Source organism: Sceloporus occidentalis, unplaced genomic scaffold, assembly GCF_023333645.1.
Source record: "Sceloporus occidentalis isolate IW3139 unplaced genomic scaffold, rSceOcc1.0.p SCAF_9, whole genome shotgun sequence".
Lineage (NCBI taxonomy): Eukaryota > Metazoa > Chordata > Lepidosauria > Squamata > Phrynosomatidae > Sceloporus > Sceloporus occidentalis.
Window position 1 is genome coordinate 26,090,309 of NW_028316989.1, and position 23,077 is coordinate 26,113,385.

A 23,077-nucleotide genomic window follows, 5' to 3' on the forward strand; every position below is an offset into this window, starting at 1 on the left:
AGGTGGGCAGGGTCCCTGCCTGCCTCCGCGTTCCGCTTCCCCACATAAACAAGGGCCCGGAGGAGGAGGAGGCCCAGAGAGAGAAGCCCACTCCTCTCCGTGAACAAGGCGGTATCAGGATGCGGCACATGGGGCACCAGGGGGGCCTTGGCGCCGCAGAAAGACAGCGAGGGAAGCAGGGCCCAGGAGGAGGAGGCGCGCCCGCCCGCCATGGCTGCCAAGACAACAAAACCCCATCCTGGGAGGGAGGGAGGGAGGGAAGGCACGCAGAGGAGCCCCCCGCCCGGATCCTCACCAGATGGAGCTCTTGATCTTGTGCTGCAGCGCCGAGGCCTCGCTGCCCTGCAGCCCCGGAACCAGCGCCGGCAGCAGAGCGGGGGCCCCCGGCGGAGAGCCAGGGGCGGCCGCGGAGGGCGCAGGGGCGGAGGGCGCCGACGAGGACGGCGAGGAGGAGGAGGAGGAGGAGGAAGGGACCCCCGACGCCGAGGCCCCGGGTCCTGCCCCTGTTCCTCCCGCGGGGGGATCGGGCGGCGGGGGCGGCTGCTGGGCCTGGGTCTTGTCTGCCATCGTCATCCTCCTCATCATCATCTTCTTGGCTGCCGAGGAGGCGGAGGAAGGGACCGGGGCTAGGCCTTCCCCGCCCGGGAGGAGCCCCTCGCCCGGCCCTGCTGCGCCTCCTGCTCCTGCCCCCGAAGCACCAGGCAGCCGCGCATCCCGAGCAGCAGCAGCAACAGACCGAGACCGAGGAGGAGGCTGGCGGCGCCGCTGCTGCTGCCGCTACGGCGGAGGGAGGAGGGGGAGAGGCGGCGCTGGGCCGGTCTGGCCCTCCGCCTGGTTCCCGGGCGCAGCCTCCTCCTGGCCTGGCTGCCTAGGTCTCCGCCTGGCTGCCCGGCGCAGGCTCAGTGGCTGCCGCTCCGCCTCCTTCCTTCCCTCCTTCCTCGCCTGCTTCGGACGGAGGGAGGGCTCCAGCGCAGGGCCATCCTCCTCCCGCGGCAGGGAGTTCCGCAGGGGCCTCCTTGGAGAAAGGCCACTCCTTCTTCCCTGACACAAGTCCACCGTCATCGACACACACGCAGCCCCCCAAAGAGACCCTCCTCCCCGGCGGCTGCATAGTGGGCCTAGGGCTCTGGAGCCACGAGCCCCAGTCCCACTCTCGGCCGCAGGGGAAGGAGGGCAGGGCGCCAAAGGCCACACAGAGCACAACAATGCAGACTCGTCTCTGAAGGAAGCCGCGGCCTGCGCCACTTGCGCCGGGTCCTGAGGCGGGAGAAAGGCTGCCTCAGGTCTCAATGGCCTGTGGGCCTTAGGGCCAAGGCGGGCTCCGCTCTCAGGGAGGGGGCAAAAGAGTGGCTGGCTGCCCCTTGAGGAGAACAATAACAGCCGTAACAGAGCGGGTCCTACTTCGTTCTCCAGGAATATCGCAGGAAAACCCAGCTCTGTCTCTGGTCTGCTGCGCAGCCATTTTGAGGGGAGCTGCTGAGGAGAAGGGCTGGACGAAGCTCCCTCAGCTGCAGTGGCTAAATCATGGCTGTCTCTCCTTCCACAGAGTCCTGTCAAGCCTTTCTCCTCAACGATGGCCGCCCTTTGTGCTCTCTCTGCAGAAGAGAGCCAAGGCTTCTCCCCACAGTTTTCCCTTTTCCCTCTGCCAGGCCTTTGCTGGCCCTACATGCCCTCAAGATGGCTCCCCTCCCAAGGAAAGCCCCCCAAGAGGCCGCCTTGGTATGCTCAGCCCAGCTCAGATTCTCAGGGCAGATGAGCGCTTTCTTCTTGAGCCAGGCTGTTCTACTTAGCCTAAGGGCTCCAAAGGGAGGTCCCAAAATGGGCCCTGGCCCCACTCCAGCAAATTTACCCTTAAGAAGGGGATGGTGCCTTAAGAAAAGGGCTCTGAGACCAGGAGCTATGGCCAAGGCTCTCTCCAAGGCCACTGTTTTCACATGAGCTCCCCAAAAAAGGTCTGTCCAGAAAGTGGAGGAAAAAGGCGACCCACTGCCAGGCTTCCAGAGACACTGGAGTCTTTGGGCTGACTGTGTGAGGAAGCACCTTCAAGATAATTCATCTATATATTAGGAAAGAGCATAAAATCAGTTTCAGAATAAATGATTTTATGCCACAATCCTCATGTGTGCCTCAGGTTGCTTCATCACAGCTGCTCACTGAGCGGCTCCAAAAGATGGACGGCCATCTTATGGCTTCCCCTTTGGACATCTTTTTATTCTTGTTTTGGCCACACTTATAAGGGTGTACTACAACTCCAAGAATCTTCCAGACAGGAGAAAGCAACTTTCCCAAGTCCTCCCTCAGCCTCCTGAGGAGGGTTGTTCAGGAGAAAAGAGGCAGAGCTGCCATCTTTCAGTCTGAGGCACTGAGGGAGAAACGCTGAGGTAAAAAATGCTGGCAAGACAGGAGAGGGAAGGAGACTTGACAACAAAACGCTTGCCTCGGGGTGGCTTTCCTGGCCTCTAGCACTGTTCCTTCCTTGTTCTTTTTGCCATTTGGAAGAACGGGCTGCACTGCCCTGTTTTCTGCTGTGGAAAGAGAGTCAGCCTGGCAGCCATCTTGGCCCTCCTGCTGTGCCTTCCTTTTCACCATGGGGCAGAGGAGGAAAAGCCCCATCTCAAGAATATGCTTTTCCTGTTCTAGGCAGCCAGAGGAGCAAGGTGCCGCCTTGTCAGCCATTTGCTGCTGCTGCTGCTGCTTTCCCCTCTTCCTTGAGAACTGGGCTTTCTCTAGAACCAAGGGGGATTATCCAGTGCAACCACAAGGGCCTGAACAGACAGGCCAAAATAAAGCTGCTTCGGATCACTTTGAAGGTATGCTGTTTAAATGCTGCATGCGTCCCAAGAGGCCAGAAGCCGCGCCAAAGTCGCACTCCAGTACTAAGGACTAGAACATAGCATTGGTGCAGCTTCTGGCCTCTTAAAATGTGTGTGTCATTTAAACAGCATACCTCCAAAGTGACCTGAAGCAGCTTTATTTTGGCATGTCTGTTCAGGCCCCAAATGGTGGGGCATGCTGGATAAAAAAGAAGCCCTTCTTCCACACACAGCACATGGTTAAGCCGTGGAACCCACTGCCACAGGATGGAGTGACCACCAACAACTTGAGTGGCATGGCTGCTTGCTTTGCCTCCGTCCCCACAAGCAGAGTCCATGCCAGGCATCGCACGCAGGGCTTGTTGTGTGAGCTCCTATGCTCTGGTCAGCAACTGACCCAGGCATTAGGGGCCCAGGCTGCAAGAGCGGCTATGGAATTAGGCAGGTCAGTTGCCCCAGGCCAGATTAGCCAGCAAGATGGAGGAACAAGAGGGGGCCCTCAGCTGGTCCAGAAGCCATTACAGCCAGTCAGTAGCCCACATATAGGAAAGTCTGAAGAAGCTTTCCAAAGTAACACCTGCAGGTCCAAAGTAACACTGGGGAGGACAAATGGACACAGAGAACAAAGTCAGTGAATTGCACGATTCCCACCATTTTATGCTTTCTTCAAGCAACTGCAAGCCAAAACCAGTCCCCAGATCTATGTCTTTTGCAATCACAGGTATGTTGTACCAGTTTTTGTTAAGTTTTGATAAAAGAGTTTTAGGGATTTTTCAAAAAACATTTCTTAATTCAGGTATTTTTGGGTGGGGGCAGGATAATAAACATTGCTAGGACACCAATGTATGTAGGCATATTTGCACCTCTATTGTCTTCTTCCATTGTAAGAAACAAAAACTTTCACCACAGGTGGACTGTAAATAATGAAGCTTCAACTCATGAAGCTTTTTAATGGGAGGACAGAACTTATCCATGGATTCTGCATCCATGATTCAACTATCCCCGGGTTGAAAATATTTTAAAAATATGTAAATTCCAAAGTGGGAGTTGAGCATCCATGGGTTTTGGTAGTCACAGGAAGACTTGGAACCAAACTCCAGTGGACACCAAGGGCCCACTGTATCACTTTGTTTAAAAACGGCTGGGGGGAGCGGTTGCAGGAGGTCAGCAACGTCAGGTGGACCCCAGTTGCCCCTTTGGATCAGGAGAATCACTTTACTGGTAGCATCCATTTCTCCATCCGACCGTCTTCTGCAGCTCTGGCAGCAAGGCAGTGTGGGACAGTCTCTCATTTGAGACCAAACTGTGCTTTTGGGTTCCGCACAACTGGCCAGTGTCCACACATCTCTCTTTGCTTTGGTCAGGCCCCACCAGGAATACTGTTTCCAGTTCTGGGCACCACAATTCAAAAAGGACATTGAGAAGCTGAAGCGTGTCCAAGGGAAGGCGACTAAAATGGTGAAGGGCCTGGAAACCATGAAGCCCTATAAGGAACGACTTAGGGAGCTGGGGATGTTTGCCCTGGAAAAGAGATGGTTAAGAAGTGATATGATAGCCGTGTTTAAGTATTTCAAAGGGTGTCACACTGGGGAGGGAGCAAGCTTGTTTTCTGCTGCTTCAGAGACTAGGACCCAGAGGAATGGATGCAAGCTCCAGGAAAAGAGATTCCACCTCAACATTAGGAAGAACTTCCTGACAGTAAGGGCTGTTTGACAGTGGAACAAACTCCCTCGGAGTGTAGTGGAGTCTCCTTCCTTAGAGGTCTTTAAGCAGAGGCTGGATGGCCATCAGTTGGGGATGCTTTGATTGAGAGTTTCTGCATGGCATAATGGGGTTGGACTGGATGGCCCTTGGGGTCTCTTCCAACTCTGTGATTCTATGTCTTTCTCGCTCCCCTTGGATTGTGCTGGATGGGTCCCAGAAAAGTGTTTTGCTTCATCAGATGTGAACTTTGATCTTTGTAATTCCCAGGTTCACTGTCCACAAGGAAGGTATTGATTTAAAATGTTGTATCTCACTTCTCAGTTCTTTACAATGTAACGTAATGCAAAACTCAATTACAGCAAGTTGATGTGATCTTGGAAGGTTGGACAGGAGGACCATTGCTGGATCCGAAAGGCCCGATGGCACAGTGGCTTCCTTGACAGCCAGCAGCAAAGAGGCCAACCACATCTTGGGCTGGGAAGTGTACAGGTACAAATAGCCTACCTTATCTGGGTATGGTGTTCCCATGGCACTGAGAGGACTGTGAATGGAGGTGGGGCAGAGAAGATGGGTTAGAGGACACGCACACAATCACGCACTGTTAAGAATAATGTAACGTGGGAGCAGTGCTGCTCAAAGAAGTGGTCTGTAGAGCAGTGTTGGGCTGCAAGCGATTAGCCGCCAGTCCATAGCAAGTTTCCAGGAAAGTAAGAGGCAGCTGTAGCCAATGCTGGTCTCTTTTAGGCAGCAAGTAAAAACAAGACTATTTATTAAGCCTTTGGGCCTCACTTATTTACTTCAAATGCTATGCACAGGTTGGGGTTTATTTTTATATATATAATACATTTTTTATACACACACACACATGTTTAATCTTTTAACCTGTTTTAACTTGTTTAATATGTTTCTTGTCTATTGAAATTATTTTATTGTTTAAAATTGTTTTGACTTGCCAGTTTTAATTGAGAACTTTTGAAATGGGTTAGGAGACAAATATTTAAATAAATAAATAAATAAATAAATAAATAAATAAATAATATGGTGGTGGTCCCTGACACACTTGGGGGAAAAAACATGTCGAACCCCCCTCAGCAGATAGTTTAAGAAGCACTGGGCAAGATGATTAATGGGGGGGGGCAGAATTCTTATGGGGGGCAATGCCCTAATTTTGTCTGTCTCCACCGGTAGCTACACCCCTGTGCAGTCATGTATTATCCCTGCAGTTTACTCACTTGTACTTACAACATCAGAAGTACCCAACTCAATCTGTGAGGAAATATAGGGGAAGAGATGCTGCTTCAGAGGCCCTGGGCCATTTACATAGTACCAAGTACAAAGGGACTCTTTTATGCACCTTAATAGTTTGGATTAGAAATCAACATTACAAATCCATTCTAATTGGGTTACCTTCAAATATGTGCAAAGTACTTAAACTCCAAAAAAGGGGAGGGGGAGGTTGGTAGGCAATGACATATATCAGCAGGCCCTGTTCTGCACAGTTTTTCCACTGCATTGCTTTTCTAAGACTTTAAAAAACATTAGAAGGTGTGTAGCTTCTTACATTACAGTCTAGAAGAGGTTAGACAAGGAGAAATTGGCTCAGCCAAGCAGCCGGTCGAAGGATAAATTCAGCAGCCTAACTGATATGAGGGCCAAGCTAAATTTGGGTCCCCCTCCCCCTCCTCCTTGTGCAGAGTAGAGGCAAGAGCTGCCCTGAACTCCAGCCACCAGGACGAAAAAGTGCACTTGCTTAACACACGCTCTCAGCCAAGGAGAAAAATCAAGCACCATCTTCTTTTTATGCCTGTGCAAGACCAACCCGTGCATTGTCTTTCTATTTGGTTGATAAGCCAAGAAAAGAGATTGCCTTGCTGATAACATGCTCTGTTTCTTGCCTGCACTGGACATTAACCCACCTCTCTTGGTCCCAGCTGACCAGGCATTGTAACACCAGAAGCAGCCCTAGGAACCTGTGAGCATGATACCTGTTGCTGGCACAGGAAAGTTCCAAAAAGAGGGTAGACTTCGTTAGGGTTAATGTCTCCACGGCTCACAACCAATGTGTTAAACAGCAATGGCTTCTACCTGAAGAGTAAGAAGAAGCCAAGTGAGATAGTTTCCTGCAGTGAAACAACAAAGAGTGCTGTGGCACTTCAACAACTGACCCATTTAATATAACAGGAGCTTGCATGAACTGTATTATTATTGTGAAGTCAAAGGCTTTCATGGCCGGCATCCATAGTTTTTTGTGGGTTTTTCGGGCTATGTGGCCATGTTCTAGAAGAGTTTATTCCCGATGTTTCGCCAGCATCTATGGCTGGTATCTTCAGGGAAATCAGGAATAAACTCTTCTAGAACGTGGCCAAATAGCCCGAAAAACCCACAAAAAACTATGTATTGTTATTATTATTATTATCATCAACACTTTATTATTTTGGCTTTACCCTTGTCTGGTGCCTGCAAACAGGGAAGAAAGTCTCACTGAACTCACTGGCTTCTCACATTTACAGGACTTCATAGCAAGCAAATTAACCAGTTTATTAGACCACAACCCTTACAGAATTTCAGTTAAACCTCTGGGGACCTCCCCATAAGATTACTTCTGTTTTCAGGGGCATCTTCGATAGACTCAGTCGTAAAAAGAGAATTAATATTTTTTCTAATCCAATATTTTTTAAAAATATATTTATACAGAATTAATTTTCAAGTATGGAGCCCTCCCTTGTTATGTAATATGCTATACTGCACTTTGGTGGTATTTTGATTACTATTTTTAGCCGCTGTGTGGGTCTTTCTGATGGCAAGGCAGTTCAAAAAGGAAATTTTAGCAAATAACTAATTCTGATGTTACATGATTCAAGGAGCGAGGGTTGCAGTGGGAGCAGCCGGCTTGGATGGGGAAATCTTCCCAGTTCAGTCCCTGGCACCTTCTTCATGTTGGACTGGGATTAAAACTCCAGCTCACCTGTTGCCTCAGTGGTAATGGTCTTGTATAAAAGAGCATTGTACTGGCATTTTGTATGTTTGACACCTTATGTTCTGTTATACTGTTTGGGATTTGCAGTTTTCAAGCCTAGTACTGACTGGCAACACTAGCCTTGTGTTTGTTAGGGTGTGGCTTACAGGCCAGCACAAGCCTGGTTGTTTATAGGATTGCATATATTTTATGCTTTTTATTTCCTTTTAACATCCCATTGCAACATATTGTTTTAATAAAATTACTGTGTTTCCTATTTTCATCCCCCTTAGACTTTTTGTCCACACACTTGCATAAAAGAGAACTGTTACAAGATGTACTATAGATGGTACCTTACGCCTGTGAAATTGTGTAAAATCTATAGGGAATGCTCTAGCAAATGTTGGAAGTGTGGGAAAAAGAGGGGGACATTATACCACATAATAATAATAATAATAATAATATGTTTTATTTTTATACCGCTTTTCTGAGGTGATCAAAGCGGTTCACAAAAATTAACACTTCATAAAAACAATTCACAAAACCCAATAAAAATCAACAAAGTGCAATAAAGACAAGCAAGATGGCGGTCGGGAGGAGGGCTTCTCTTCTTAGCAGGCGGAGGCCTGTTGTTGCTGGCCTGCTTCTCTCCCCCTCAAGATGGCGGTCGGGAGGAGGGCTTGTCTTCTTAGCAGGCAGAGGCCTGTTGTTGCTGGCCTGCTTCTCTCCCCCTCAAGATGGCGGTCGGGAGGAGGGCTTGTCTTCTTAGCAGGCGGAGGCCTGTTGTTGCTGGCCTGCTTCTCTCCCCCTCAAGATGGCGGTCGGGAGGAGGGCTTGTCTTCTTAGCAGGCGGAGGCCTGTTGTTGCTGGCCTGCTTCTCTCCCCCTCAAGATGGCGGTCGGGAGGAGGGCTTGTCTTCTTAGCAGGTGGAGGCCTGTTGTTGCTGGCCTGCTTCTCTCCCCCTCAAGATGGCGGTCGGGAGGAGGGCTTGTCTTCTTAGCAGGCAGAGGCCTGTTGTTGCTGGCCTGCTTCTCTCCCCCATATATGGTGGGGATGTGGAAAAGCAAAGAGGTACTGGAAGGAAATTTGTAAAATAATCAACGATGTGTTAAATGTAAGGTTGGAGGATAAACCTGAAATTTTTCTGTTAAATATGAGGATTTAGAAAAGAAACACGGATGTATATTATTTTATATGATTTGTACAAGTGTATGCTAAATGTTGGAAAACCAAATCAGTCCCCAAAACAGAAGATTGGATACTAAAACTGCAAGAAGTATTAGAATTAGATAAGCTATCCAGAAAAATGAGGAACGAAAAATCAGGAAAATTCTTGGAAAAATGGAAACAAATATTTGAATACTTAGAGAATAAGTGGGGTAAGCTGGCAACTAGCCTTCTAAGAGAGTGGTAAATAAAATATCAAGAAAAAGGAGAAAGAAAGAGAGAAAAAAGACAGAAAATTTTTGAAAGGGCAACAATCCATGATAGAAGATTAGTTTTAAGCTAAAGATATAATAGAAAATAACACAAAGAGTGGTATAGATATAGAGGGAGAAAAATGATTAAATTCTTACATTGGTTATTCACGGCTTTATTTCTTTTTTAGGTACTAATGAATGTAACAGTTAATTGGCATAACTCAAAAAGGAAAATTAGATCTCCCTGTTCAGGGAAATGAGATCATAGGATAAGTCGAAGAAATTTCAATTTGAAAGAAAAAGAAACAAGAACAGGGGAGCAAAATTTTTGAAGACTATACGACATTAAAAAAAAAAAAAGGAAATTATACAGGATAGACTGCGATAGCAGGAATTAATGATACCATCTAAGCTGTAACTATACTGTTTAGTTATTTTGGCTCTATGTTGCGTGTCGATTGTATAAATGCATGATGATGTGTTTTGAATGTAATGATTTTAAACCATTAAAAATTAAAAAAAAAAGTGGTGATGGTCTTGGAGAAGTCCCTACCGCTTAGCCTCAACCAATAATGAACAGTGTTAGAAGGTGTGTAAGGATTAAGAGCGTTAATATAATGCCTGTTGCTTTGTTTTCACTGTCTGACCCAGTGGGATCTTGGTCTCTAATGATCCCCCCATGCAACCCAAGAAGCAAAAGAGGTCCAAATGCAGACAGAGGAAGGCTCCCTGGACAGTCCTCTGCTCTGGGACTTCCTCCTAAGGAATCCTTGCAAGGCGTCCTCACAATTTTCTTTCCCAGATCATAAAGAGCATGCTTTTTGGTCTGTCCCCAAGGAGCCTAAAGTGGCAGAGGGGTGCATCGAGCCCTGCGCTCTTTCTGGCCCTTCTCCTCTTTCTCCCCAGGACTATGGGCAGGAGTGTCGTCGTTGTTGTTGTTTTCCCTCCTGAGAAATGCATGTAACTGAACATCTGTCATGCAGCAAAACAAGCAGAGCCCCCTAAAGCTTTGCTCCAGCTGTGCAACCCTTGCCCCCTGGAAACGGACAAGTTTACATGTGCTTAATGCCGGAGACAATCCCTTGCTTCAGTTATGAGGGCATCAGAATATGTTTATTGTGGGGACTGAAGGGGGCTTTGCTGCAGTTTAAGTTCTCCAGCCAACAACATATTGCTAAATCTAGATAATAGAAATCCTGGAGAAATCTGTCTGGATTATAGCCGGAGATTATGGGGGAGCTAAATTACTATATATGTTTTGCTGGCAAACATGAGACAAACATTGTCTGAGAAGACGGATGACTGTGCAGAACACAGCAAACGCTGCTGGAGAGCGGATCCTCTGCTTAAGGCTCTGGGGGAGGGAAGGAGGGGAGGGGAAGGGGGAATCCCTCTTGGTGGTTCATCTTCAAATGCTGTGGCCTGGATTAATGCCGCCCTTTGTTTTGCTGCTGGGGCTCTCTGGAGGAATCTGCCTTGAGCAGAGGGAGGGCATGGTCTGGGCCAGCCATGTGCTTCGCAGGCATGCTTTCCATGGCTGTTTTGCTTTGCCAGGCCTTCTGGGGTGTAATCTTCCTTGCGTTTGCCGCTCAGGTTAGGAACAAGTACTGGGTTCAAAGGAGCGGATCTTGCTTGGGGAAGCAGCCTCTGCTCCTCGGTGCAGCCAGAAGCCGGACCTGACCCCCTGGGCATAAATGTGGGCAAGACACAAAGGCTGCCATGGCTGGGACTAGGGCCTGCGTTCTTTTCACGGGCTTCTCTTCCTCTGGAAGCCACAGAGGAACTCATTCCGCTGACCCACAGTCTGCTGCGATAGGAGATTTCCCCCTGTAAAAACGGCAGTGGCTGATCCCACAGATGTCTATTTGTGAGTCAGTAACACTCAGAGGATGACGCAGTCTGTAGTAGAGAGACCTTGCAGTCCCTTTGAGGCTCACTGAGAGAAAGGGCTTGGCAGCAGGAGCTTTTGTAGAAATGCACCTGAGGAAGTGGGCCCAAGTCTAGGGAAGCCTCTGCTGCTGCGGAGCCCTTTCTTGCAGAGAGTCTCTCTCAAAGGGGCGGCAAGGCCTCTCTACAGACTGTCTCTTGGGATTGAGAGGCAACCTTTGCGCAGGAGTTGGCCTCGCACTTGTGGCCCCTTTAGACCTCCAGGCCTGGCTCTCTCTGGGCCCAGGGTCCTCTGGATTGGGATGCCTTGCAAAGGGGCAGGGCCTGGGCCTGGAGGGACCCTGCTCATCAGTGTTGCCAACACAAGCCTCGAAGATAATTCCCCAAAACATTTGTCCAAAACACACTGAATCCCCCCCACATCACACGGAATATTCAGTCACAATTCCTGGAAAATTCCCGTAAAGTTAATATGGCGGATCTTTTGCAAATAAACGTAGCCCTAATTGAATAAAAATAATTGGAACTTATTTCAACTCTCAAAATTACCATTAAAACCAAACAAAGAATCTTTCAGTCCTTCTAATACTTTTAAGATGTTTATTTTGACATGAAGGGGCTCCAGAAAGCTTTGTGCCAAATAGAAACGTGTTCGGCTGCAACCGCACTGCAGAAATAATCCAGTTTGAGACCGCTTTAACTGCCATGGCTCAGTGCTAGGGAATCCTGGGAATTCTAGTTTTCGGAGACATTTAACCTTCTCTCTCAGCAAACTCTGGTGTGACAACAAACTACAATTCCCAGGATTTCATAGCACTGGGCCATGGCAGTTAAAACGGTATGAAACTGGATTGTCTCTGGAGTCTGGAGTGAAGATGCAGCCTGAGTTGGGTCCAAGACACACTGCAGAAATCATCCAGTTTGAGACCGCTTTAACTGCCCTGGCTCAGTGCTAGGGAACCCTGGGAATTGTAGTTTTGTGAGAAAGAGCTCTGGTGCCACAATGAACTACAATTCCCATGCACCTGAGGAAGTACGCTGAAGTCTAGGAAAGCTAGACTTAAGAGGGAGCCAGGGGCTGAGAGAGAGCGCTTCCTGAGGGCGGGGTCGGCGACCACTGTCCAGTCCTCTCTCTGATTGGCTGAAAACTGCGAATGTGTGACTCTCCAAAGCAGGGTTGGTTGCTCTGTAGCCAGCCTCGTTCTCAGAGTCAGGGCTGGAGCTGAAGCGGGCAAAAGTCGCCAAAAATGCACTGAAAGAGAGCCAGGCACCGAAATCACACCAAAAGCTCTGAAAAGTCCCCGGTTCCGTCTGAAAGTCACCACATTGGCAATGGCAACACTTCCTTCCGTTCCCCGCCCACTTTCCTGGCGTCCTCTAGCCACGCCACGCCCCTTCCCCCGTTGCATAGCGACGGAGCCCAAGATGGTGGCGGGAGGCGCTTCTTCTCCTTGACCTTCTCCCTCCTCCTCCTCCTCGCCTTGGTCCCCCTGAGCAGACCGCCTTCCTTCCTTCCTTCCTTCCATGGAGGCCCCGCTGTGCAGCGGGGGAGGAGGCCCCGGGCCGGCCCTCCTGGCCAAGGAGCGCGAGTACAAGTGAGTGGCCCCGGCCCTTGGGACTGCGCCTCCCATCATCCCCCGTCAGGCAAGGCAGGGCCGCCAAGGCCAACAGTGGGACGGCAATGGACTTTGGGGGGGAGGCCCCTTTGGGAGGGCAGAGCTTTCCCCGCCCTCCGCTTCGGACCCAGGCCCAGGGATGGGAAGCCGACAGGGGATCCCAGGCGCTGGAGGCTCCATTGCAGGGGAAGGGACGGAAGAGGCTTCACCTTAGAAACATAGACCCTCTGAAGTCCACGGCGCCTTGAAAGCACATAGGCACACAAACACGCAGACCCATGCCTCTTTCCCCGCGTGGGCTTCCTTTCCACAGCCGCATTGACTGTTGGGGGAGGTATCCTCATTTGGGACCCAGACACACACAGACCCCGTGGCCAGCAAGTGGGGTGCTCTTTTCCCCTGCTCCAGGGTCTGGCCTTGCCCTCCTCTTCGCAGTGTCCAGGTAAAGCATCACTCTGAATTCTTGTTTTAGGCGCCTAAATGCAGAGCTAGAAGCCAAGACAGCAGAGCTGGTGCGCCAGGCGGAAGAAGTCGTGGTGAGCAAACGCAGCCTAGCTGCAGTGTGTGCGGCAGCAAGGATGCTGGGACACAGTCAGGAGGACTGAGATAGTGTGCAAAGGATGCACTGTGCATCACAAGCAGATCTGGCATCCTCCCCACTGACCTCTCAGGCGCATGGAACCTGCCCTCCTTGGACCATTCCAGACTCTGGGGTGCCATGACCTCCAGGGGTGGGTGACTGGCCCCGTGGCTCTTGATTTCTGTGGCAATTGATCTCCTTCTATGTCCTCCCACCTGCCCTCATCATGCTCCTCTCCCACTTGGGAACTGCCTTCTTTCAGATTCATTGGCACTGAGGAGGCATTGTTCCCCTGGCCTTTCCACTTCCGTAGGTGCATCTGGGTACTGCCTCCTGGCCTCTGCCCCACCACTCTCCCCATCCTCCCTCGCCTGCCCCACTGTGCTGGTCTTCTGGTTTTACAGCTACATTCTGCCTGGGCAAGAGTGACCTCCTTGGGTGGCAGGAGAATGCCAAGCCCTGCAATATAATCCATCAAGGTTTTCTCCCTGACCTTGGTAATCGCCAGCCACAAAGTGGCATTCTGGCCAAAATTGCAGTGTAAAGTTAAATCGCCCCAAATAATGGAAGACTGTCAAAGGCAATCTGTGGGGCTGCATAGGGGCAGGTTCCTTTGGTTGCTGGGCAAATGAGTGGACAGTGGCTGGGCTGGCAGCATGGTGCTTTTGGCTGGCTAGGGGGGCCCTTTGGAGTGAGGCTGTCCACAGGTACCCCAGGGACCCTGAGTAGAAAGTGGATGGTGGAGAATGATGAGCATTGCAGTCTAGTCACATCTAGAGAGCTGCATGACGGTGGGGGGGGGGGAGCTTTTAATACAAGATGGATTGGTATGGAGATGGTTTCAATGTAATACACCTTCTTCTCCCTGCCTTTATTGAAGAGAGATCAACAGGAAGTCTTGTCCAGACCAATCTCTGCCCAGCTGGAGTTGTTTGATGAAGAGGCCAAACGTCAGAGGTGAGGGCTCAATAACCAGGGAAAGCTGAGATGGAGGGGGAGACTGGGCAGTTTGCAGAATTAGTAGTGGTACCAGTGGTGGCTGCGATGGGGGGTGGGGGAGAGAAGGTAGCTGTGTTACTCGTGAAGTTCCATGTGGGCCATGTGGTGCTCTGCCTGGCACCATCTCTTTCCTCCTTCTCCTTCCTGGCTGATGCCTTCAGAGAACGCAGCAGCTGAGATGCAGAACCCCACTTGGCCACCTCCAGCATCATGGCTGGTGTCTGAAACAAGGACACTTTGGAGTGTTGACCTGTCCTGAATGTGATGGGAGGATGTCTTTTGGGCCTTAGGTTTTGACAAGCGGCCCTTTTGTTTCCTTAGGGCATCTCTTAGGGTTTGGGGGTAGATGGCTGAAGGGGAACAGGATGACTTGCATGTGAAAGAGGGATCCACAGCCTACTACTGTGGCAAAGGTCATCTCCCACCCAGCGGACTTCCAGTGGTAGGACGCACAATGTCTGTAAACCCTCTGGCTTCCATCGGTGCCGATTTGGCGCCCCTGAGGGGGATCGTCCTCATGCTCTCCCCTTCCCTTGCTCTCTCTTTCCCTGCTGAGATTATGATCTGATGTTCAGTTTTCTTCTTACCTCTGCACAGGTGTGTGGGGCTTCTCTGTTTCTGCCAAATCAGCTTTTCTGAAGGCAGTGGGCTTTCTTTTCCTGTAACCAACAAGAGCCACTAGACTCTGGAAGTACCACCTTTGTCTTACTCTCTGTACGAAAGTGGCCCATTTCCCTCTTCCTCTTTCCTCTCCTCAATGTGCTTGTCTCTTCCACTTGCTTGCTTCTTCTGAGGTGCTACCACTCTTCCATCCTCCAGTGATCTGGCAGAAGAGGTGTGAGCTCTGGAGGGCCGGGGGAGATTTGAGGGACCCAATGGGATGGATTCCCCCTCTGTTCCACTTGGGATTTCCCAGTTTCACTTGCCTGCAAAATACTTTTAAGCAGGGCAGTGTTGCTACCACAGAGTGATAACCATTTTGATCCAAGCACCTTCTAAGGTGTAGAATGTCACCAAGCTAAACCCCATGAAGCCAGGACGTTTTAATTGGCCTGGATAATTGGAGGGTGGTTGACAGCTGCCTGGCCATGACTCCTGTGTGTGGGCCTCATTGGGCCAGCACACCCAGAACACTTTTTATCCTCTGGTTTTCCACTAGCTTTTTTTTTGGGGGGGGGGGGAATACAACTTGGAGGAAGAAACTCTGTGTGGAGGAAGACCAAGGAGCCTGTGTGGCTGGATGCCTCTTTCTGCTGTGGAAAAAGCGGTTTAAGAAAACATTCAGTGGTCCTGGAGGGCCTGTGTGAAAGATAGGTTGCTGCTCCTGCAGGCTTCAGGGAGAAGCATTTGACAGGAGGTGTGAAGGCCCTTTGCAGGTGGCACAGTTTGGAGCAGCCCTCTTGTCCCCATTGCCTCTCTCCTCTGGGGTGTGAGGCAGGGCTGCTGCACCCTGAAGGCAAAGAACCAGATGTGCCTCAACAAGCCTGAGCTGATTGAAGCGGCACTTTTAGCAGGGAGGGCTTGCTTTGTTTCTATTTTATTGTTGAAAGAAAACAAATATTGGCTGTGAACCAGCTGTTTGTGCTTGATGCTCCCTCACCAGACCACCACCAGATCATGTGAGAGCTGTCACTTTGGTGTCACCCTTTTCCTTTGTCCACATACATCCCATTCTGTGTCCACTGCTCCCTCTGTTCACCTTCTAGTGATCATGAGTTTTACCTTTCAGCCTGTGTTTCACCATCCATGCTCACACTTTCTCTGTGGCCATAAAGGATAGGTGGCCTACCTACACAGGACCAACTCCTTCTGGCCCAGCAGATTAGTGTTGGCTGTGGCCACAAGGTGGAAGGAAGCCTGCATGTGGCCTGCATGATGCCCGTAGTCTGTAGTTTCCACATTCCTCCCTACCAGTGGTAAAGTAACCTGAATCCCCAAAGGACCCAGCAGAGTTGCTCCTAGCTGAGAGAAATCAAGGACTGATGCTGCTGCTCAGTGAAATCTGGGGCTTCCCTTCCCATGCCCATCAGATGGGCTGCGGGGTGCCCACCTTAGAAGTCCCTTCATTGTGTTACAGGGTCTGGATTAGCTGCAAGCATGGCTTAGTCCATTTATCTCCTCAGCTGGAGCCTTTTTGAGAAGCTGTTCTTATGTGTCAAAGCTTACTTTAAAAGAGGTTGATGTATTTTGCATTTTCTCTTCCACAATTTTGGTAAAATAAAGTGATGAAGTAAAATACGTAGTTCTGGGTGCTTGTTTTCCTGACTACTAAGCTGTTCACTGCTGTTTTTTTAAATCTCTCCAGACGTTTACTTTCTCCCGAATTGCCCGCTCTTCCTCTGGCACCTCATCAGGTATGGACTGTGTGCCTTTCTCCAAATGGGAAGGTTGCACTTGCTTTGAATTTCTTAGAGCCATTGAGAAATGTAAGGAGATCTGGTTGCTCATTGCGAGGCTTGGACAGAAGACCCTGGGTCTCTCTTTTGGCTCAGCCATTACAGAGTAGGTTACCTAAAGGAAGAAGGTGTTTGCTGGGGTTGACAACTGTCAGAGGCTTGGGGCTCCCCAGAGGGCGGAACCTCACTGCTGCGCACACACAAACAAAGAGGAACAAAGAAATGCTTTCAGAATATGTGCTGTGGCCTTCTGCCTTCCCTGCAGCCTCTGGGGGAGAGGAGGAGGGTGCATTGTCAGCCCCCCTCTCTGCCTCTAACTGATGAAGTGACCCAGCTCCACTCAGTAGCAGCATCTCTTGTGTAAGATGGGAACCATTGTGTCCTGTCCTCTAAAGATACCATGAAGCAAGGACCATCTGCACACCAGCAGGTACCATGCTGTCATTAGAAGGCACATCTAGTGCAGCCCCTGGCATTGATCCCAGGTGCCTGCCCACCCACCTGCCCACGGTCCTTCCTTCAGGGAGCGCCCGGAGGTGGGCAGGGCTCTCCCATATTGCCTTCCCAGAACTTGTGAGCCAGATGTTGCCAAGAGAAGGTGTCCTACAGCCACCTTGGGAACTGGTTTACTGAACTTTAGTTTCCCATTTTAGGGGAAATGCTGACTTCAAACATAGTCAAGAAGAACAAACAGAAGTCCAAATGACAACAGCTAAAGCATCAAAATGCTAAATTGGATATTTAAAGGTTTGTTTGTGGACTTTCCTTAGCCACTCTACAAGAAGAAATCGAGTTCTGTGTCTGTAGCTCGGACTGGGCCAGAATCTGGAAAGGAGAAAAGGACATTGTCAAGGTATTGCCACAGGGAGTGAACAGCAGCCTGCTTTATCTGAAATGCTTTCTAGGTGCTACTCTTGTCTTAGAAATTATGTAAGCATAGTGAGGTTAATGAAGTCATTGGCATCCTGTTTATGTCTGTGCAGCATGATGAAGGCTAACAGCACATTTATGTTGAGCCACTGAATTATCCAGAGACACGGGTCATCTTGTGCAGCTGTCCTAGATGTCAGACAGGCGGCCTTAGAGTGGTCTCCCCTTGAACCATGGGCCTGTCGCATCCACATAGCACCAGCCTGGTTCCATTAAACTGCTTTAAAGGTTTCTCCTTTTATGTTAAAAGAAAAATGTTATTTACCCATAGATTGCATCAGTGATTGTGTTTTTGCTGCTGTTGTTTTTTTAAATCCACTTAATGTAGAAATTTTGTTTTGTAATTTGCTTTTAAACACCTAGAACTGCCATGCTCTCTGCCCTTGTCTCTTCAGCATAAAACTGAGGCCCCGCCACATCCCTAGTGCTGCTGACGTTGCTGTCCCAGACTTCTCTCTTGCCAAGACAATTGGCAAAATTGAAGGGCAGCTTGAAGAAAGAGGCTTGTCTGAGCTGCCAGATGACCTAATCCCTGGTGTGGAAAGTGGGCTTGGAGCAGGTGAGACTGGTGGTATCTTTCTTAAAATATGAGGAAACAGGTGTGAAGGGTACAGAGGCTTACACAGAAGGAGGATGTCCAGTTGGCACATTCAGCCATGTTGCCAGAGGGTCCCCTTCTTGTCTCTTTAGGGGTAAATACATGGCAGACAGTGCCTTGGAAGTGATTCCCAGCATGGGGCTCCTGCTAAGATTAGGTCCTGGGGGAGGCAAGTCATTTACCTGAAGTCAGTCTCTGGGTGCCTCCTTTAGAAATGGGGCCCCACCTGTGGCCACTATCCAGTGGACTCTGTTTGTTTCATGGAGGGTCTTTGGCACCAGGTTCTCAGATTGCCAGACTCAGTCAGGGTGACCTTAGCTGCTTACACAGTTTCAAACCAGTGTGTGAGGAGGCTCCCCATGGATTTGAGAATGCTGGAAGAGCCAGGTCCCTGGTGGGATGGTGGAGAAGAGGAGCCACAGAGGCTATGGAGAGGGAAGGGGTGGGACTGAGTATGATCCTCTTCTTCCTTGATAGTGGATTTGAGCCCTTTTTGAGGAAGCCTGGATTGGGCTTCTGATGAGTGGCATGGCTGGAGGTTCACTTTCTGTCAGCACCAGGAGGGCCTTTCAGTCCAGAGAGTAAAACCCCCACATTGGAAATTTGCAGAGGCACAGATCCGGTTCCTAAAGGCAAAGATGCGTGTGATGCAGGAAGAATTAGATGCTACTGTACAGGAATGTGGCAACAAGGTAAGAGCAGCTGGACCACTCCCATCCCCTTACAACTTTAGGTGATAGTAAGTGAGCAAGAATCTGTTTGTTTCTCACGAGAGGGGCTCTTCTGGCTTGAATCCTCAGTACACCATATCAAAACAGGCTTCCTGTGCCATCCTCCTCTGACCATAGTCATTTTTCTGCACGGTCCAGGTCTCCAAAAGTGCTCTGTGGTGAAAAAAGAAAGAGGAGTACATACCTGTGAGGGGACCAGGCTGAGACACAGACCTGGAATCTGCTACACCTGGGAAGCTACATGCCCCTGTGCATGCCCATCTGTAGTCCTATCCATATAATCCTAGAGGAAGAGCCTGGCAGGGGTGGGAGGCACAGGGGGAATTTCAGGAGCCGCTCATCTCTCACACACACAGCAGCTGGGCTTCTGAGGCCATAGAATGGGTGGGGTGTGTGTGGCCAGAACAGCAACCAGTCAGTCAAGTGCCCTTTGCCTTCTTCCCTGGCCAGCACTTCCCTGGAATGATGTCCCTCTCCCATAGACCCCAGAAGGCTTCTTCATATCCACCCTGGACCCTCCTGCCATTGTTGCATTTTCTTCATGGTTGGGGTCTAGGAGCACAAGGTTGTCCTCACCTTTTCCTGGGCATCCTCTGCCTTCCACTTCTGTCAGAAGGATGGCCCAATACCTTTGTAGCACTGTAGGAAGCTAGGAAGTTGGACTCAATGGGACATGTTAGTTTTCCCTTCACTGGCCATATGCAAAAATGTCCCCAGAATTTGCTTTCCTGGTAGGCATCCCTTGTTAGGAAATGACATGTATGTGAGCACAAGGTGGAGCTGTAGCGGAACCTATTACAGTTCCAGTGGCAGTTGACAGTTGACACTTGAATTATGGAATGTTGATGCAGTCAGTCCTTCTGAGAGAGTGTGTCAGTTATGACAGTTGGTGTTAGAGTAACTGCCTCTCTGTTTTTGTTGTTATGGTTGTTTTGGTTGGCAAAGTAACTTATTTATCAAAGTAACTTATTTATTAAAGCCCTCATGTAGAGTGAAGGCTTGAAGTGCTCTTGTCGTTATTTCTCAAGCCGAGAGCTTAAGGCCGTTTGCAGTGGTGAAGGATTATTTTTCTTCTTGGCCTGAATACCTTTGCAGACATCTCCTCAGATTCCTTCTCCCTGGTGTCCTGTCAACGTGGTTCAACTCTGTAGGTGGTCGTGGTGGACACAGCGTGTCTTTCCACGCCCTAACATCCCTTTCCCCTAGAACTCTCCCATTTGTTAAGTGCCTTCTTTGGTTGGTTGCTACTGAGGTCTAAGTGCTTCCATGATGGACAGAGCAATTCCAACTGCCTCCTACTTACATTTGAAGGAATCAAGTGGGGCCTGGACTTCTTGCAGATAGTCTGTGGTTGAGCATGAGCCTTCACAAAAAGTCACCACTGTCTCATTCCTGAGTTGCAGGATGAGGAGAATCGAAACTTAAGCAGCCGCCTTAAAGAGGTGGAAGAGGAACGTGGACGGCTGCAGCGCACAGCCAGTTTACAGCAGTCTCAGATTGAAAAGTACAAAAGTCTGTCAGAGGAAGCAACCCGAAAGAGTGAAGGATTGCAGCATAAGCTCTCGGTGCTGGAAAAGGTAACAGGGATCCTCATCACTTTGCAAGATGGTGCTGTGTGGGGTTTTCCCTGCACTTCTCCCTTATTGCAGTTTCCGTTTGGGCAGTTCCTGTGGCCAAATGTGGGATATGTAAATAATAATAAATAATAAAGACTTCAACAGTTCTCACTGCAATTGCTAAGAGGGCGGGCTTTCCCTGATCCCCATCTCTTCCTGTTTAAAAAAATGCCTGTGTACTATAGGAACATTCCCAGCTTGCCAGGAAGCTATGCTGTACCCCATTTCCTGGTAGGCTATGGGTCCAGGGCCCCACTTCCTCCTCTATTAAGTGAGAACTGAGTGGCAGTCCCCTCTCCACTCCTTGGCAGCCAGCATCTAACCATATCTTTTCAACCTTTTTCTGCCTGGACTTCCTGCAATAGGAACTGGAGAACCTGAAGCGAGCACAGAAACAGGCCTCAGCCAGCCAGAGTAGTATGGAAGTGCGCTTGAACAGAGCCCTCGAGGAGTCAGAGAGGTGCAAGATGGAACTGAATAAACTTCAACAAAGTAGCAAGGTAGGTCGGTGTTGGCCTAGAAAGCAGGGGAAATCCAAAAGGCTGGGGAGTGGCTTAGGGTGAGTGCCTCTGGAGCTACAGGAATTGAGAGACATGCCTTAAGCTACCCTTCCCAGAACCACTCAACCATCTTAGTTTCTGGGAGTTGTGGTCCCAAAAAGGAATTTTAACAAACTTTTGAGTGGCTGTTTTGTCTGCCTGAACATAGAGGCCTCCCAGCCCCTTCTTGAGCATTCTTTGCAACCTTTGAAGCACACAGACTCTGGTTTGTTATGTGAAGGGCTGCGGAGCCTGGGCCAGTTGGCTCAGCGGACAAAGTGCTCCTGAAGGGCCTGCACTCCTCCCAGTTTCTGAGGGCTAAGCCCACCATTGTGTCCTTCCTCTTCTGTTAGGATGTGGCCAGCCAAGAACATAAAAAGCTTGAAGAACTGAAAACCGACAACAAGAGGCTGGCAAAACAAAAAGAAGAGCTGATGGCAGCTTTCAAAAAGCAACTGAAATTAATTGACATTTTAAAGAGACAAAAGGTAAGTTACCCTGAGCTGCTGCTCATTTTCTCTGAATTATATTGTGGGCTGCAGCACATCTTAGAATGGTTATTTTTGTTTTTAATAACATACTGTTATGAACTAGAGATGCCACCTTGCAGGGTAGCCAGGTGACCATTTTTACTCCCACAGTGTGGCATGAAAGGGTCATGGGGGAGGGCCAGGGAAAAGAATCTGGCCTGCTACCTCTCCACTGAGACCAGCTTTGCTAATTGGGACATGAAAACTGACCATGTGTGATGTTGTCGTTAGTATTACTATGAAAGCCAGTGTGGTATTGTAGTTTGAGTATTGGACTAGGATGCTGGGAAACCAAGGTTCGAATCCTGGCTTGGCTATGGACCTTGGGCAGGTTACATTCTCTCAGCCTCAGAGGATGGCAATGGCAACCCCCCCAAGAAACCTTCCAAGAAAACCCATGATAAGTATGCCTTAGGGTCACTGTAAATCGAAAACAGCTTGAAGGCACACAACTACAATTCTTCTCAGGGATATACGTGAAGAATTCATCACCTAGTTTCAAAATCAACTACATGCCTTGGTTACATCCCGTTTGGACTACTGTAATGGGCTCTACATGGGGCTGCCTTTGAAAAGCGTTCGGAAAATTCAGCTGGTTCAAAGAGCTGCTGCCAGGCTATTAACAGGAGCAGATCACAGAAACCATACAATGCCCGTCGAAACAGCTTCATTGGCTGCCAGTTTGTTTCCGGGCACAATTCAGGGTCTTGGTTATTACCTACAAAGCTCTACATGGCTCAGGTCCACACTATTTGCCAGACCGTTTCTCCTGGTATGAACCGGCCCGGACTCTGAGATCCTCTGGAGAAGCCCTTCTCTCCGTCCCAACATCATCACAAACACGGTTGGTGGGGACACGAGAGAGGGCCTTCTTGGTGGCTGCCCCTAGACTCTGGAACTCCCTGCCCAGGGTGATCAGAATGGCTCCCTCCTTGATGGCCTTCCGCCGGCAGGTGAAGACCTACCTGTTCACACAGGCATTTAGGAATTTACTATAAGGACAGGCTGGGATGTTCAATGTTGGACCAGTTTAAAAATTATTTTCAATGTACTTTTTATTTTATTGTACTATTGCTTTGTTTTGTTTTTTAAATACTGTGAAGCCGCTCTGAGTCCCAGTCCTGGGAAAAGAGCAGGAAATAAATAAAGATGAGTAACAATTTTCTCCCCTCAGATGCATATTGAAGCTGCTAAGATGCTTTCGTTCACTGAAGAGGAGTTTATGAAAGCCCTTGAATGGGGACAGGCTTAACTCTGCAGGAAGAGCAGCCTCAGGATGCGAATTGCTGATGTTTAGCATGATAGTGGCTGAAGTAAAAATTTGACCCGTCCACTTCACTTAGTTTTGAAACAGTAATGGTTAGCCAAACAGATTCAGTTCACTCAGTTGGTGTCTCCCCCGACTCCCGGGTTTCTCCAACAATTAGCCAAGAAGCTGGACTATTCCTGCCTTGCTCAGTCTACAGGCCTTTGGATACAGATGCTGCAGAGCCTTCCAGATTACTAACAAACTTTAGATGCATCAGTAGCTGAGCAAAGCCATCCTGTTTTCAAAATAAAGTCATTCTTTACTGAAGCTCTTGTTTTTACCTTTGTCAGTCAGTAAATAATAAAACCAACAGCTGCTGTTGTTGCACAGATATGAGCAATGGTAGGCCAGTAGCTCCACAAACACATTCCAAATAGCTATTTGTGAGAAGCTTTTTATAAAGCTGCACTTCTCCAGATTGGGTTCCAGAATGAACAGAAAGCAAAGACTAA

At 49.2% G+C, this 23,077-nt stretch overlaps 2 protein-coding genes and 1 long non-coding RNA gene across 3 annotated transcripts in view; 2 read left to right on the plus strand and 1 right to left on the minus strand.

Annotated features, from left to right (window-relative positions):
- Positions 1–1,207, minus strand: part of LOC149307086 (DNA-binding protein RFX7-like) — a 33,010-nt gene extending 31,803 nt beyond the window's left edge. Inside the window, exon 1 of the mRNA XM_089538016.1 lies at positions 296–1,207. Coding sequence (XP_089394142.1) covers positions 296–588 — 293 coding nt within the window. The 5' untranslated portion in view covers positions 589–1,207. The remainder of the gene's footprint in view (positions 1–295) is intronic.
- Positions 1,208–2,967: 1,760 nt separating this feature from the next.
- Positions 2,968–9,702, plus strand: LOC149307087 (uncharacterized). The gene is made up of 3 exons (XR_016282315.1): positions 2,968–3,534; positions 4,877–5,006; positions 9,083–9,702. It is a non-coding gene; the product is annotated as an uncharacterized LOC149307087 (long non-coding RNA).
- A 2,470-nt stretch (positions 9,703–12,172) lies between these two features.
- LOC149307088 (testis-expressed protein 9-like) lies at positions 12,173–22,892 on the plus strand. Its single transcript, XM_089538033.1, has 11 exons — positions 12,173–12,376; positions 12,870–12,933; positions 13,858–13,934; positions 16,282–16,330; positions 17,143–17,225; positions 17,698–17,861; positions 18,510–18,592; positions 20,035–20,208; positions 20,613–20,747; positions 21,140–21,274; positions 22,491–22,892. The coding sequence occupies exons 1-11, from the start codon at positions 12,306–12,308 to the stop codon at positions 22,566–22,568; spliced, it is 1,113 nt and encodes a 370-aa protein (XP_089394159.1). The 5' UTR covers positions 12,173–12,305; the 3' UTR covers positions 22,569–22,892.
- Positions 22,893–23,077: the final 185 nt, after the last annotated feature.